The sequence below is a fragment of the Alligator sinensis genome, unplaced genomic scaffold (genome assembly GCF_000455745.1).
Source record: "Alligator sinensis unplaced genomic scaffold, ASM45574v1 scaffold663_1, whole genome shotgun sequence".
Taxonomy (NCBI): domain Eukaryota; kingdom Metazoa; phylum Chordata; order Crocodylia; family Alligatoridae; genus Alligator; species Alligator sinensis.
The window spans coordinates 490684-508271 of NW_005842205.1; the positions used below are offsets into that span (position 1 = coordinate 490684).

At 41.5% G+C, this 17588-nt stretch overlaps 1 protein-coding gene across 5 annotated transcripts in view; it reads left to right on the top strand.

Moving 5' to 3' along the window:
• Positions 1-17588, top strand: part of GHR (growth hormone receptor) — a 215016-nt gene that overhangs the window by 10200 nt on the left and 187228 nt on the right. For 2 of the 5 annotated variants that reach the window (XM_014521342.2, XM_025207704.1), the window contains exon 1: positions 15454-15590. The exons of 2 other annotated variants lie outside the window; for them this stretch is intronic. Coding sequence is in view for 1 of the 3 variants with exons in the window: in XM_025207701.1 (XP_025063486.1) it covers positions 15569-15590 (22 nt within the window). In the remaining 2 variants the exon portion in view is untranslated. Of the gene's footprint in view, positions 1-15453; positions 15591-17588 lie in introns of those variants that run through there. One more of the 5 variants, XM_025207701.1, reaches the window with a different exon arrangement.

Genomic DNA, 17588 nt, shown 5'->3' on the forward strand with positions numbered 1-17588 from the left:
GGGCTTCTTCTAACCCTGTGAGTTGAATCCATATTCCAGTGCACCACTATAATGTAACCCTGGTTATCTACCAATAGAATACATCTGTCTAATGGAGACCATAGATCGTATGTGGGTTCAGGCTCAGTCCTGGTAAAGCTGAGGTAATACTTACAGTTAAGGGAAGCAACCAAAAGAACTAGTGAATTTTGTATAACAGCTCTGTCTGTTGAAAGAGCGTGCCTGCCATTCCTTACTGCAGTTTGCAACTGGGCTGTCTTGTTGCTTCTGGGTGTTTACGTAACTGCCAGAGAGCCTTTTTAATACTTTTCCGTCTTTTTCACGCAGGTCTTACCACAATGTTTTATGCCTGCATCCCCCTGAGAGTGGATTGTTGCAATGAGCTTTATGTGATTTGGAAATTCAGTTTGACGCTTGCACCAAATGCTTATCAAAATGTGCTCGGTCAAGGAACACATTCTGCCTCTGCTTCTTGCTCTCTACTGGCTGCCAGTTGAATTTAGGGTCAAGTTCAGGCTGTTGGGTTGGTTCTAGAAAGATCTGATCTTGTTAGGTGTCTGGACTGCCTGTGTAACCACTCCTCCCCTTGCTTGCTGCAACCGTTAAGATTAGCTGATGGATGAGAAAAGGAACAGGCCCTGATGGCAGCTCATTCTTAGAGAATGAATATATTTGACCTCCCACCCCACCTCAGGTGCCTAACAGACATTGCTCTGATTATCTCCAGGTACAGCAAAAGCCGTGTTATCCAGCACTTTACCATCTGGAATGCTCCACTAACCGGCATCTGTCACTGCAAATCTTCCTTCTGAGGGACGCGGCAAAAGCAAAACCGGAAGTCCCACTTCTGGTTTTGCCGCCGCAAGCCAAGTCCCACTTCTTCCTTGTGGACCAGGGCCCGGGGCAAAGCAGCCTGTGCGGGGGCCCCCTCCCTGTCCCCTGGCACACTGATACCAGGGAGTGAAAACTTTGGTGCACCGGACGCAGCATATTCGATTAACCGGCATCCCCCATTCCTCATGGATGCTGGATAATGGAGCTTTTACTGTATTCTGTTTTTCCTTGTGTAAGAAAGATATGAATAAGAAAGGAGGAGAGGGAAGGAAGAAGTGATGAGTTGGGATAGCTTTCTACAGCTGATTTGGCCTGCTGCGTTTAATGAAAGTATACATATTCATTGTTCATTTGACACCATGAGGCAATGCCTATATAATTAAATGCAGTAGAAACAGAGTAAAACACATCCCAGGAACTTTAATGACAGGTTAGGATACACATGGTTGCAAAGAAACTTGCAGGAAAACTATTAATTTTGAAATTGCTGGAGCAGTTTATACTTAAATGTGCCTCAAATCTGGGGTTGGGTCATAGAGCAAGTCTGCACTCCAGAGTGTACCTTGTTTCAGACTCCTGAGCATACACACACTGACTTCCCACATTCTCCTGTGATTATGCACACTTCAGAGCTGTATTCGAGTTACATCCAGACAGCTGCACCCAATTGTGTTTCAGTTACCTTTGGTTGAAACGCTGGAGGATATATCCCAGGGCTCCAGGTCCCTCATTCACTCGAGCTGCTGTTAAGATTGGTTTACAGTGTATTGGGAGGACCTGATTGTTCTTCCTAAACCCCTGTGCCAGAAGCATAATTACCCCACTAACACATGCAACTGAGGCATGTCTAGTTCAGCAAGCTCTTTTCTTCTGTCTGATTCAGCCTGTGCCACACAGTGGATCTGGAACAGGTAGATAGACTGTTCTTGTTTGTGGCTACCCTGTTACATCAATGAGTTACAGACAACGTTTGAAGAGGAGGTGGGGGACACTTCAGTGGCTTTTTCTTACCCTTGGAGGGAAGTCCTGAGTCTGGGAGAAGTTTATTTATGTTTGATGATGATATGGCAGAGTGGACATACCTGTTGCATGATGCAAGCACTGGTTCTCCATATGTAAACTCTCTTTGAGTGCAGGGCATGGCTCACATCATCTGGTAGGTTCTGGTGAGCAGCACTTGCTCTGGAACTTCTCCTTGGAGTTTATGAGAAGGCACAAACCCAACCAGAACCAGGACACACAAATGAGGAAAGCCATTCCATTTTGAGACCCAGTTGCTGTTGCCATCTGGAAGCTGGCTACGCTAGTCTGCCATAGGTTCATGACTATCCAGTTTGCTGTGGACAGGTAATCTGCTGATAGTATAGTGGTAGAGGTTTGGGAGATGATTAATGCTGTGGTGTATGCTGAGGTGATTGGCATAACTAATGTGGCTGACCTCAGAACTGGTACTGAGAGACCGCAGGCTTCAACTGCTTGGCCCATCAATAGAACTTGTGTGCCTGTAGTTTGTTTGCCACAAGAAGCACATTAGCATTGATTGTTCTGCAGGCCTTGGTTGACTGAAAAGACAAGTTCATGTTACTAAGGTACAGAGGTAAGCTAATATTTCCCTGTTTGGACAAGCAAGGACCTGCTTCTTTCCTAATAAAGTTATCAGCACTTTGTCTCTGACCACTGTTAAGGGACTTTTCCTATCATCTGCTGCTATGGCTAATGAAACTATGTCCTGACATTAGAGCACCTGACAAGAGAAAGTCTAAATATACACACTTCACATTTGCATGACGATGGTGGTAGAGTGTATGATAGACAAGTAACAGGCAAGATTGTGCTGCCTAAAAAATCAGTTGAATTCCACTTTTGCCAGTGTAATTCACATTATTATAGTTTACGGCATCCTGCACAGCATGGGTGAAAAAGAGAGCAACATTTTTGGGTGGGGCAAGCACTAGACACTGTTAGAAGGCAAGCAGCATCCACGTCATCACTAAGAATGTATCCAGAGCATTGGCAAGATATCGGGGGAGCACTGCGGGTGACATGGGACTGCAACCTGATTTCTGCACTGACAGAAGGGCATGGGGCTGCAACCTGGCTGGAGCTAGGGCCTGGCAGCAGTGGGGGTAGCAGCACAATTTCTGCCCCAACCATGGGGCATAAGGTTGCAGCCTGGCCGGACCCAACGGCCAACGGCAGTAGGGACAGTGGCAGTGCATAGTTGTGCCCCCCTACCCCTCTACTGCAATGGTGGCACAGAGTTGTGTCCCTCCCTTCTCCCCGCCCCCCCCCGGCAGCACTTACACGTCACCTATGATCCAGGAGAACAAAGGAAGTAACTAATGCCTTGTGCAGTCACATCTTTGAATTGCATAGTGACATGTAAAATAGTGTGATATGGGGATGTGATGCTGTTTGTTTTTTTTTCCTTGTGCACATCTCTTGGTTGTTTGCTGTGTGTTTAGAACAAAGTTCAGTATTTTATTAATCTCTCTGGATGCAACTTTCTGCCTTTTCCTCCTTTCTTAAGCATGTGCATTGTATAACCAAATTAATTTATTAAGAAATAATAAAATACTAAAATAAGCGAAGATATTTTCAAATCCATTGCTGGCATCTCGGATGCCTGTCCAGGAATAACAGTTAAGAAAAGCAAAAGAGTGAAAACCTATGCAGCTAACTGCAATACAGTCTGAATAGTCTTGTTGATTATAGAGCTAGGAATGTGCCTTGTCCTTTTACCTCCCAGATATATGGGGTGTATTGGGTGGGGCTCAGGGGAAGGTAGACTGAACATTTGCCATTCAGTTTTGTGGAATGGCTCATAGCCTACCCAACGGAGGTGTAGCAGGAAAATTGATATAAGCCCATCCTGAGGCAAAGTAAGTAGTAGTAAGTGGATGTGAACAAAACACTGTCATAATCCTCTCTATGACCAATTTAGCATCAGCATCACTACTGACTATGAGAAAAAAGAGGATAATTTACCTGCCCCCACAGCATATGGAGGAACTGTTGTTATCCTCTGACTGTGAATCTTCATTAAATAATTGGCCAAAGCTAAATATGAGCATTTTGATTAGGGACTAATTGAATATGCAAAGTCAAATGATACAATGCTAGCTAGGCAAGTCAAACATGCAGTTCACATATGATAAAAAGGCATTTGAACCTAAGTGAAGCCAGATGCTTAGAGCTTTGTTTAAAAGACCAGTGGGCATTTCTGTTTCTCTAACTCCTTCTGTTGCAAACTTGGCATGCAAGTCCCCTATAGTTTTGTAACCAACAAGTTTTTTAGTTTCCCTTTTCTTTCCTCTCCCTCTCAAGAAATAGCTTTAGTCTTAGAGAGCAGCATATTAGTTCTACAGCCCAAAATGATAACCTGTAGCTCTTGAGTGATACATAGATCTTTCAGCATGCCACTGTGCCTTGGCAGGGTAGGTCTTATAGCAACAGTAAAGTACTGTATGTTAGCAGTATTACGTGGTATCTTATTGTTTGGAACTGTTGGAATAAATCACTGCTTTGGGTAGTCTTTTATCTCGCTGATACTGATAGGCACTTCTGAAAATGTAATTAAAATTCTCTGACTAAAGTAGTACGATTGTTCACACACTGTCTGTAGTCCATGGAACCCTTGCAAGTAATTCACAGAGACACCAACTCCATCACAATGATGAGGCATGCATAGTTGTGGAAAAAAAGGCAGCCTCTTTGCCCTAGCAGCAGGGTTCAGTTGTTCATTCATTGGTCCTCAAGCACAGCTCACTTGTATTCATCTCAGAGCTCCTTCATTACTTCTGATTGTGTGGACTGCTGCATATAAATGGAAGCCTCTTAATGAGACCTCTGTTCAGTTTTGGGGGGAATGTAAAATAATAATGAATTCAGTCATTCTCTGGCTTTCTGGTGGTACCAAATCTGGAGAGGCAGCAAATGCCCAGGACAACAGAACTAAAATACAAAGTGACCTGCAGAGAATGAAGCTACAGGGGTGCCAACATTTGGTACTAACAGTGATAAATTCCTGGACCTGGACATTTGGAAACTTACTGATAGAGAGTAAGTTCAGGTATAAACAAGTAGCCACAGCCTTTATGCTGCATTCACATTGAAGTGATGTCAGATTTTCACTTTGCCTCATCATTTTTCCTGTGTTACTGTTCCTCTAGCAGCTGTAAGAAAGGTGCTGGAAAAGGGTAATACAACTCTCAAAGAGATTAATATACTAATCCATCTTTCTGTTCTGTGCACCCAACACAATGAGGTCCTGGCTGATGAGAAGGCCTCACAAGTGCTAGTATAATAGAGACAATTAATAATAATGATGTTCAAAGGAAATGGAGAGCAGTTGCAGTTAGCTCTCACCAAAAATAATCTGTGTTTGGCATGTGCCCCACAGATTTCTCTTGTCCTGGGGAAACCATGGGAACTGCTTACAGATTTACATTTTCAGGTTTGCTCATGGCACTGAAACTGTGATAAATTGCTTGCCAAACCAACACACTCCCTTTTAGATGATTATCAATTTAGGGGGGGCTGGGCAGGGAGTTGTGGGCCTTTGAGATCATTTAAAGCAGAGATTCCCAACCACTGGGCAAAGAAGGGTTGGCTGCCGGGTCATGGCATAAGCGTTAACCACTGCTAGCAACAGTTCTGTGCCCAGGCCATGCCCATACCATGCTGACTGGCTGAACGAGAATGTCCTCGTCTGGCCAATGATTGTGACTTTAGCTTTTGAAATTGGACTGTGGTAATTGTGGCTAGTCACTTCTGTATCAAACACAATGGCTAAGAGATGATCAAGCAACTTTCAATGCATTGTTATTTTTTAAATCGTGCTTCTGTGGAAAGGGGCAATGAAGTTCTGAACAACAGAGAGGAGAACCGCCTCCAATCCTCGCAACCCCCACCCCGCTTGTAAAAATTAAATTTAAATGTGTAAATTAGATTGTTTCTATACCCAGCCCACCAAAATTCTTTGAGTGAGTTTTCCAGTCTCCAGTATAAAAAAGGTTGGGAACGACTGCTTTAAAGAGAGTCAGCATAAATAGAGAAGTGTGCTGTCCTGAAATAGGGCAGGGATCAAGGGAAAAGTGTGAATTTCCCAAATGAGCAGGATGGTTCTTTCGTCCTTACCACAGTGTAAATATTTGCTCATAGGCATTTGCCTTTGTGCACTGACTTCTGACTCTGCAATGTTTTCCTTTCCCCCCACCTATTGCAACACTCTTCATTTATGGTCTCATTCTTTAGCTGAAGAGGACTAAATGAAACTCAGTACAGAGCCCACACATGTCCTTTTCCATCCAAGAGAGTAGTTATATAGTGACCCAACATGCTGCATCCTTTTTTCCCCCTCCCGAAAAGCAAAGTTGATACCTTGAAAGTCCTCTCAGTCCTTGTTGTCCTGGAGATTTAGAGATTGGGTTTTTGCTTGCTGCATGATAATGCAGAGAACCACCCAGCAGTCGCCTTTTGTGTTTTATAATGGGGTGACTCATGGATGTACTTCTGGTGGGTGGGGTGGCCTTAGATTGTCTGATTCTGGTTACTACTTGTCACCTCTATTTCTTTTTCTCTCAATGGCTTCTGTGGAGTGGCATGGCATACAGATTGTTAAAAAATGACTGTTTAGTATTCAGTAAAGTGGAAACAGTATAGGCAAATGCCACAAGGCATTAGATAGAATAATTGAGGAGCCTGGAGATACAGAAAAGCATTGCTTTGACCTGGCTCATCTATTTAGTTAGGCATTGAGATGATGGAAAACAGCGATCTAAAACAGTCCCCATGAATATTGAGAGAGAGGACCTGAAGGGATGTATTATTAGCTCTATAAACTGTTTCTTACCATAGTATCTGTACCAGGGGTTTCAAGCTCACTTGGTCCCCCAAGCTAGATCCGAACCATTGAGCTCCTTATGGGCTGGATCCAGACCACCTCCAGCAGCAGCAGGGAACTGCGCAAGTTAATGCATCTGTCGATCACTCTGCCACCATCAAAATACATCCACTGTAGGTCTTACCTCCAAATTTCTATCCATGGCTTCTGATATAACATAGCACACCCGTGATTGAAACTGTTGCACACATTCTCTTGTATCTCATATGTGCAGATTTAATATGGTAGTAAAGTTGGCTGTATTATGGATGGGGGAAGCAGGGGTGAGAACCAGCTGGCAGTCACTAGAAGCATTCTGTGATGTCTTTGGTGGGCTGAAGCAAGCTCACCAGCTGTGTTGTCAGAGCTGCATAGTAAATATAAGACATGTTCCATGTAGACATCTGAAGACGTCAGCCATATACAGGGTCTTTGGTCGTATATATCCTATTCCATGTGTTCATCCTCTGGGACAGTTAAACGATGCTTACGGCTCTGGCATTCCCCTCAGTTCAGTACTGGCTTCCAAACTATAGCTCTGTCAGCTGTCCTCCTTACTTGTCTGTCTCTAGGGCAGCAGCATGGTCAGAAGTCCTGATAAGAAACTGGCTGGCATTAAGTTTACTGAACTGTTCCTTTTTGCACAACATTGGAATTTAATATTGTGCCAAGTTGCCTTAATAGCTACATTTTGCTTTCCATTTAAAGGTAGTGGAGTGAATCCAACAGCTTTCTAAAGAGACTAAATTACTTCTTTAACTGGAGCTCTTCTCTCTGCTGTTAGTGTGAGCCAGCTGAAAGTGTCACATGAATTCTTGTGAAGATTCTTGTGACGTAGGGATAATCACCTAACAAGACAGACCATTAATGTTATTTTATCACTAACCTGATCCTCCCTGAGTGCTCTTGCTAATGAAGCAGTGAAAATCTGTCAGGAGAAAGCTGTTAACCTAATGTAATTTAATTGTATCAGTGGCAGATGCTACAAGGGGTCTAAAAGACAATGCATCCCCCCTAGAATTGGTTTATTGATTATTGTGCATTCCAGCTGGCAGAAGGTCCTTCTTGTTCTATACAAAGCAACTGTATCCTTCACAATTATCCCACCCCATTGTCCATTGGCAAACTGAGCCTGAAGAAAACTAGCAGCCATGAGATTTGATGTTGTGGAGATTGTGAGTTCCAAAGTCAAAAAGCACGCAACACCTTGTATTGACCACCCCAAGCATTTACTTATTTTGGGAATTCTGGTACGTGAGTAGGATTCTGGGGCTCTTGTATGCATTCAGCATTATTCCTAGAAAATCAAATTGGATTTATCACTCCAAATACATAGGAAATTGTCACTTCCATTACATCAAATGAAACTCAATACAGTCATACTGGTGGACATACTTTCCAGGGCTAAGGACAAAAATGACACCTCAGTCGGTATAAGTGTTTGGAAACTGATTCAAATCTGTAACACCACAAAAGTGCAGCACGCATAAACCACTTTCAAAATGGCTGAATCTGGTTTAAGTTAAACCCAGATAGATGTAGTATCAGATTTAACTGATTTAGGTTAAATCCATTTCTTGAATTTCTGTCCCATAGCTCCTCCAAATTCAAGTTAACTCATAGTCCCCCAGCATCCCACGATGCTTTGCACCTACCCTGAAAATCCCCTCCTCACGGGGAGTTGTATATATGTATAATACATCAATTTATGTAGAACAGTGTTTCTGTAGATTGTGTATCCATCTGTGTATGCATATGTATTTCACATGCATGTGATTAGAGTCAGAACAGATTTATTTCTGTGATTGTGTCTGCTCCAGCAGAGCATGGAAGCATGCTTTAGTGCCCCCCAGCTTCTAGCTGGCATGTGGCTGCATTTCTGGAGTCAAAAGTAAATGTCTTCACTTGCCTATCAATTCAATCTACGCAGCTTAGACAAACCTGCAAAACTTAAATCAATTCAGCCTTGGGCTTTATAACAGTCTGTACTTAGCCCAGGTGTCTCCTTTTGCAGTCATCCCACAAAGTATCTTCAAGACAAGATGGACACTGCATCAGTCCCAGAAGGTTAAAAAAATCCAGGACCTGCAGGTCAAGTGAGGAAGCAAGTACTGTCTCTAGTGGGTTATGGAATAGAGAAAATCCCACACAATTTACTGATTTGTTTTGATGCACTGGCTGGGGGAGTAGTTAGCTGATTGCACGATTTCACAATGATTACACACTTAATTTATACAACACAATTTTATTTTAAAATTCTTTGCTACGTATATAATACTGCTTAGCTTTAAGAAACACTACAAACATTAAGAACAAAATAATTACATATATCAGAAACAATGCTCCAAATGCACTTCCTTCCCAAACAATGTTACAAGAATTAGTGTTACAAAAACAACTACAATTACAACTAAAAGTTAAATTTGAATCAATACTATTATTTTTCATAATATACTTACAATCCTAGAATTCCGAGAAGCCAAATACCAAAATATGGTTTCATTCCTCAGTAGTACGATTTAATGGGTGGGCCTCAGTAGTACGGTTCAATGGGCTCGCCTCAGCAATACAATTCAATAGGCTGGCCTCAGCAGTGATAGGACTAAGTCCCCTTCCTTCAGTCCCTTTTAGGTGCTCCACGGCTTCAGCGTGAACTAAGAGATTCGTGTTCACGGAGAGGTTGGGTCAGGTGATCAGTCTGATCCGGGCTACACTTGCGATTCTTCCTTCGTTGTTCTGCAAGTGAAGTCACCTCCAAATTGGGACAGTAAATTACAGTTTTTATTGAGTGAGCTGCCGTCAGTGGGCTCCTCCTACTCAACTTGTCATTATTCACAAATTTGGGCTCGGATCTTACTCAACAGATTCTTTTGAAATTACCTTTGTTGAGCATTTTAAATTACTCTTGGGGAGACTTCCATATCACTGTAAATGCCCTTTTCTTACCAATTTGGTTAAAAGGCCCTAGGCTTTGATCTCTCGGAATTCAGGATATTTGCTCTCTTTGTAAAAGACTTCTAGAGATAAAATTTAAAATTAAGACTTTAACCGAAGTCAGGACATTTTGCACGTAGTTCCAAAAACAATGACTTAGATAAGGAGATAAATCCTATCTTCTTCCTGAAACTGGCTAATGGGCAACCTTTACAAACATTCAAACTATTTCATTCAATATGACAAGTACCAGAATTGGGGTTTCCTCATAGAGAATGTCTGTGCTGGTAGTTCATTGGATTCAACAATATAATTCATTTCCTGTAGAGTCTGTGGAGGCACCTTGCATGGCTGGTGAGAGAGGGTTTTCCTTCTCATATTTGGACTTCTTGGTTGTCTGAACTTGGTTTCTATAGTAGGTTGGAACATGTTTTTCTTTTATCTTTTTTGAATTAGTCATGCCAATTGTAGATAAAATATTTGGAACAAAAATCTCCAGTATCTGTTAGTGTATTCTCTTTCAGACTGAACCCTGAAAATGTTCGGTTCAAGTGTCATTTATGCGTGTCATATCTAAATACATTCTGGCATATGCTTGGGCTCTCCATAGGCAGGAAAATAGATTTGATTTTTTTCCTTGATAATTTTAGTTAAATTATTAGAAGTTCTGGAAAGGTGGCAAAATATTGGGAGGAACAGTTTAACTTGCTGTTGTCTTGGAAAGTAAATGATGTAACTTGCCATTGTCTGAGATCAGGCTGTCAAAGAATAAGATTTTTAGATTTTTGTAGCTGAAATTTAGTCACCAAGCAGTTTTGTTTTTCAGAAGACAAAGTAAACACCATATGTGATTTGCGTTGAATGTATTCCACCTGTTTATAAGGCACAGACTATTATCAATATTATTAAAACTTAGAAAAAGTATGGTATATTCACGCATGATTTTACACATGCATACACATGCTGGACCTCATGCCTGATTTACACAAATGTGAGACTGCGGTAACTCTGTTAAAACCTGTGGAATTGCCCTGTTGTTCAAGACAGATGATCAAAGTGATTCCGGGGTTGAGTAGTTACCAACCAGCACTTTCTTCCAGGTCTGATATTTTACATGTTATCTCTTTAAAATGCCATGAACCAGCTGCTTTTGTGTGTTTGAAATGCAACAAACCATGGTCTCTTCTGAGAACAAATATGTCTGAAGCTGAAGCTAAACCTTGCCAGTTGTGACACCTATCAGAGACTGTTGATAACAAATATATTGAAATATCATATTTTAGTTCAGATATTTTCAGATATGCATTCAAAAGATTCTGACCAAATAAAGCCAACCAAAGCATCAAAGCCCAAATCTCCATCAGATATTTATTATAGTGCACAGCTAACTAGATGCAGATTGGGGTGATATTATCTAGTGGAGGCTGGTGATAATCCCCATCTCTGTGTATTATGTTGTAGGATTTTTATTTCCTCTTCTGGTTTTGATACTAATTTTGACTTAAAAGGAAATATTTGTTTTTTAGCCTAGAGATATTTTATGATTCTACATTTTTCTTGTACACATTGGGTGGTTACCACTACCATGAACTCCACCAGGAAAAATATAATTGATGACTTAGAGGGTATATCTACACGAGCAATTAATGTGACATGATAAACTCCAGAGCTTTTTGAGCTGGAGTACACTGCTCTTCAGTGCAGCATCCTGGACCGCCACGCTTTGAGCCACAGCAGAGCCCTGGGCTGGCAGAGGACATGGTCGGCGGGGGCACATCAGCCCTGGGCTCCAGATGCTGATATTGGGTGGCAGAGGGGCTAGCAGCAGCCTGGGATCTGGTCCCTGGTTGACTGGGCTGACCAGGCACAAAATGCGCTGAGAGGTCACCATCTACACGTGCATTTGATCGCACTTAATGCCTCCATCATAAGATAGTAATGTCCCTGACAATAACTGTCTTAAAGCAGAGTTAATTAGTTTACTGTGCCGTAATACCAGTCTGTGTGTAGATGGGGACACTTTATTGCAGATCTAATTATTCAGCTTCAGTAAAGCACGTATGTAGATGCATCCATAGCCTCTTCACTCCTGGAAGAAATTTTGTCCTTTAAAAAGGTACTGCAAATGCCTGCTGGCCAGTTACTGAGGCCAGCATTTTAAAAATGTGAGTTGCTCAAAGTTAGACAAATAAATCCACATGGCTGAGCGCTGTGATTTGAGTAAACATCCACAACTCCTGCAGACTTTATCAAAAGATTTGAGATGGTGTTTAAAGTTAAAACTGTTTTGATCTAGACTGAACTGTGGATTAAATTCACCTGGCATCTGAACGAAAATTTTGCCCCAGGTTCCACATTAGGCTTATTCCTCCCATAGTGCCATAAATATATCTTGTAGTTGGTAAAGTGTGCCAGATAAATAAAGAGATCCCTGCTCTGGGGAACTGGGAGGCATGTGCAGGTCTAGTAGGACACATTACAATAGGATATGAAACAAACATGGTTGCATGTGAATGAGCTGCATGTTGTTTGGGGTTTTCTAGTAATTTTTGTTGTTGGAGAGCAGAGCAACATTTGAATTGATCTATGTTGGATTTATGTTGGTACTTTATTATCATTACTGCAAAAAAAATCTCCAATTTTAGGAAGGCTTGGCACTGAGGCAGAAGGCTGGGTGGCTTTTTAATCTTTGTTGCTGAGTCAGCTGCCTAAAATAAGGGGTTTAAAAGAAATCTTGAACGCAGTGTGATATGTAGGGCTGCTAGAATTAAACAATGCTTGATTAAGTCAAAGCTAGAAAAGTTATGGATTTACTATTTGGGAGTTGTATATATGTATAATACATCAATTTATGTAGAACAGTGTTTCTGTAGATTGTGTATCCATCTGTGTATGGATATGTATTTCACATGCATGTGATTAGAGTCAGAACAGATTTATTTCAATAATAGTAAATTCACTAAAAATGGAAGCTCAGTGACACTAAAACTATTTTTGACTTTGGGTCAAATTACATGAATGGATTCAGCTGAAAAAAATGGACTGGAAATCTGTATGTGTTGACTGTCTTTTTGGAATCCAATGTAGGTATTTCAGGTGATTAAGAAGTCTCTTGTGTTTTATAGTTTAGCAGATGACAGTAGTAAAGAGGCTGAAAAATGGAATTGTTTTGGATGGGTCTTCCCTTCTTCACAAGGAAGAGATTATAATAATTGAAACAAGAGAGTCTCCTGTGCAAATTACTGGCAGGTTTCTTTTATGAACTGTTGTACAAAAGATAAGTCAGCTTGGTTCCTCTGTTGAACATCACAGATGAGAGATGATAATGTTTTTACAATGAATACAACTTCAACAGCACCTGATCCCAGCTTCCAAACTCAATGCATGTTATATTTCAGGGTAATAAGAATTAGAAAAAAGTAGCAGCAAGTTGACTGCTACATGAAGTTTATAGAATAGTAGGGTTTAGTCCAATTCCCTGCTTAATTACTAATGATATTTATATAGTATCCATCACTGTCATATCTAACCACAAAATATAGTTTGATCACTCATGTGTCCCAACAGATTTATTTCTAAGGTACCCTGACAAACTTTAAATTAACTCTTAAAGACATTTCATCATCAAGAGCCTAAGGCCTAAGCTTTGCACATGGACTCTAAAAATTGTATGCATTTTCTCCGTCCCTTGTTCTCAGCTTTTTCTTTTTTTGATTTTGAGTATTTTATAATGTTTATATTAAGATAACCTTGAGAAGTCCCAAAGAGAGATACGTTCCATTGTTCTAAATGCATGCATGCACGTATGCTAAGAGACTGTTCCTGAGGAGCTCACAATCTGGAGGAAAAAAGGTACCTCCTTGCTACCAGCAGGAAATGGAGAGAGGAAGGATGATTGGTTGTCAGATATGATCCAGTCCCCTTCCCTGTACTGAGGTAACTAGATCATCTCTGACAGAAATCTGTGGAATGGACTTTTTCCTTAGAGAAAATTCATGGAATCTTTTTCTTATAAGAAAGAGACCTGAGGAAGGGCATTTTTTGCCCAAAAGTGGTCCAGTATTTGTCCCAACTACATAGCATGTCCAATAAAAGTTATTACCAACCAAAGTCTGCTTCTCCCTAAATGTACATACTTGAGTTCATGCTTCTGTGATTAAAAGGATAGATTTTTTTTCTTTCTTTTCTACTTTTACAGTCCCCACAAACATTTATTTTATTTAATTTTTAAAGAAAAAAGCCTTGGATTGAAAACGGCTTTATCAAAAGAGACTCAAGTCCATCTTTATCTTTAGACTAGGTGGTGAAACGCTGGAAAGCATTAGCTGAGAAATCTGGACAGGTTCCATCAGCTACATTTAGCATAACACTGAAATGCTGCCTCTAGCACTGTCATGTTTCAGATTAAATGTTTAAACAAGGCCCCATTTGGCCTGTAATCACTAAGGATCCCAGCAGCACTTTTCCAAGGCTTAGGGTGCTAACTGCATGACACAAGTCAACTGCTGCAGCTTCCTGAGCCTGACGAAGGGTTTTTGAACCCGAAAGCTTGCTTAATAACTATTCTCCAACCATTTGGGTTGGTCTAATAAAATATATCAAATTCACCCAAGGAACCTTGTCTGACACAAGTCAATAAACTCTGCAGCCTGTTGCTCCTGCATGTACCGTTTGAATGTGTGCTCGGGACTGCAATACATTGAGCCGGGTCGGAGCAGTTCCGGCTAGTACGAGGTGCAGGGGGGTCAGTCTGCCAACCCACAGCTGCTTTCCCCATCCCCACCCCACCCCGGCTCATTGTGCTGCAGAGAAGCTGGCTTGGGCATGAGGGCACTCCAGCACAGGGCTAGCAATCAGGCAGCCCCCTGCACTGACACACCCTCGTGCCCCAGCCAGCCGGGGCAGCTTCTACATGTGTCATACCGCAGAGTAAAAAAACTCAACAGCAGGTTAGCACTTGTATGTATAAGTACTTGTAAATACAAGTACTACCTTGCTATGGAGTTAATTAATTTACTCCAGCATGATAGGAACTCACGTGTAGATGCACAACATTTACTGGGGAGCTAAACAGTCTACTCTGCAGTAAACATCTCGTGTAGATGCACCTGCAGTATCTGAATTAATTATGTGAACTTACTCCCAGTATAGTTTCTATTTCGATCCTAACTGCTACTTATAAGACTTTGCAAAGGTAGATAATAAATGGGCAAGCTAGTTTGTTTGGACCCAGGGAAGGCCCTTGGTAACAGTTCTTGCCCTCCCTAAGGTTTATTGCAAAATGAGAATGTTCTCTTTGTCTCTGGCACCCAGTCAGATTTGGTTGTTAACCAAAGTAATACTGAGTTCAGTTTCTAAAATACTTGGAATCTAATTGTTGACTTTTGGGTACATGGGATCATTGCTCTTTTTCGCCTTTAAGCTTCCAGATGATCTCTGTACACATTTTCTTGTTTTAGTCCCTGTTCAGTTAGAGAGCTTGTTCCTAGAATCAGAAATTTTCCCTGTTGGGCCGAGAGACTCTGCTCTGGAACCTTTCCCTGGAAAGGGTTACAGAAATGCTAAATGGCATGACTCCTGCCATTTGGGAGGGGAAAGTTTGGCCTAATGGGGAAGGTGTGGCTTGACAGGGAGCTGTTCATGAGGAAGGAGGCAAGGCTGGGCAGCTGGGAGGTGGGTGTGGAAGTCAAGTTTGGGGTTGCTTGTCAGTGTCACATGTATGACAGCTTGGTGGCTGAAAGGAGGGGCTTGGCTTGAGAACCTTTGCTATTAGAGAATGACGTCCTTTGACCTTCGCCCATTGTCTGTTGTGCAGTTTGCCTCTGAGCCACAAAAGGTTTCTTTCCACTGTGTCTTTTTCTCCATATATCATGCCTCGTCTTTCCTACAAAAGTTGACCTTGGACCCAAGCTGCACATGCTGAACGCTGGAGCAGCAGGTGAGTGCTCCCTGAGTAATCCAGTTTTTTCACTTGCTACAAGGTGGGCTTCCAAATCCAAGTGTAGCATTATCTTCAGATATCTTATCTTCAAACTGACTTGTCTGTCTGTGTTTGGGGAAAGTGATGTCTCATATATAAAGGACTGGTTTGCAGAGCTCTTTGAAGATGCAAGCTGCTGTGAGCCATACATGCTGTTATTATTTGCGCAGCATTAATCACTGTTCATTTAAATTCATTTCCACTGCATCCGTGCTGCTGTAATTATTTTGCGCTGTGGTCTACTTGTTCAAGCACCATATATTAAAGCAAAGCCGTTTGCTTGCTAGATGAATCATACGGTGGATGTCAACACCGTGTTTATACCCAATTAAACATTCCTGAACCAGGCAGCAAGTAAACGTGTGCATAAAAGCTGTGCTGCCGCTTTACATTCTATCTAAGCACGGAGAGCCTGGCATCTACTTCAGATGGTGTCAGCTGGCTTGTGTCTGAGTTTTTCTGCTACATTACTGTTTGGTTCAATTGACTGTACAAAGGAGTTGACATTTGGGAAAAACACTGCCAGCTTGGATTTTGGGAAAGTCACCTACATTAAAATCAGTTTTAAATTTCCAGTGGCCTTTATTAATTATAAGTTGTCGTATGGAAATACTTTTATGTGTAGAGTGATCTCATGAATGGCTGAGATGAACAAATCTTTTGGAGTCCAATTTTCCCCCTCTTCCCCTAAGACTCTGCGTGCAATCCTTTGTCCAACTATATCACGGTGTTACCAGTTTAATGGCATTGTCAGTCTTGCAATGTTTGATCTAGATTCTTTTTACAATCCCAGCCCTGGGGTCACTTTATTTTCTGAGGATTTTAATTTACATGTTTAAAAACAAACTAAAGTCTCTGGTACCCCTGGTTGTGCAGGAAAATATGATCCTGAAAGGCACAGAAAAATAACCCAGAGATAATCGCTTTGAATCTCCTCGTTTTAAGTACTCTCATTGAGGGTCCTTGCCACTTGTATACATTTTTTTCTTTGGTGCCCAGAGTTGGAGATACAGAAATTAATAAATATGATCCTTCTCTGTGTAATGGTTGAATGCTTCTCAGTAATCAAACAGAAAGAACAAGGGTCTTTTTTTAGCCTGTGGTAGGGACAGCTTGGCTTGGGCTTGAGTGGGAGGGCTATACGTAGGCAATGTGTAGGGCCCTGATTCTGTGGTGTGGGCAGCCCCTGCACTGATGTCAGTGGGGGTCCCCAGGAGTGCATAGTCTGCCTGAAAACTTCCACCCTCTACATTCCTGGTGCAGAATGGAATTTCTTTTCTACCTAGGAGGACTTTTACAATCTTTGAATTCTCCTCAGCCTGAAGAAGGGTGTATGTACCCAAAAGTTTGCAAAAAAGATTTTTTTGCTGCCATTTAGTTGCTCTAGTAGTAAAAAGATATTGTCTCTGGCTCAAGAGCTTTGTGTAATCTGCCTGAGTGAGGCTGTGTGACTGATTAGGCAGGAATGAAAGAAGGCTAGAGGGCACATTTTTGTCATGGAAATGCTCTTGCATGCAATTTCACCGTGCAAGATAGAGAGGGGGACAATGGCAAAAGTTGTACTGTGTATAGTTGAGTTATAATACCTCTTGTATGTTGAGGGTTATTGTTAAATGCTAATTGCATTGGTGTACTCTCATTTTCTTAGTAAGTGTTATGTTAACAAAGAGTGTATTTCTGGCTAATGGGACATTATTAGAAGATTGCAAAGCATCTCAGCTGTTTTCTATGATTAAACTACTGGGGGAGGGTGGCGGGGGAACCAACCCAAAGAAATCATCCTATCTTCTATTCTTTTCACTGTTTCTTTAAAAAATAGTAAAACCAGCCAATCCTCAATATCATGTTTACTCAAATAGAAGATGAACCTGCCTTGAATTTGTCCGTTTCCCACAGCAGGGAAAATAAATCTAGGGGTTCAGGTAGCCTTGCTCTCTGCTTCCCCCCAACTCTTTC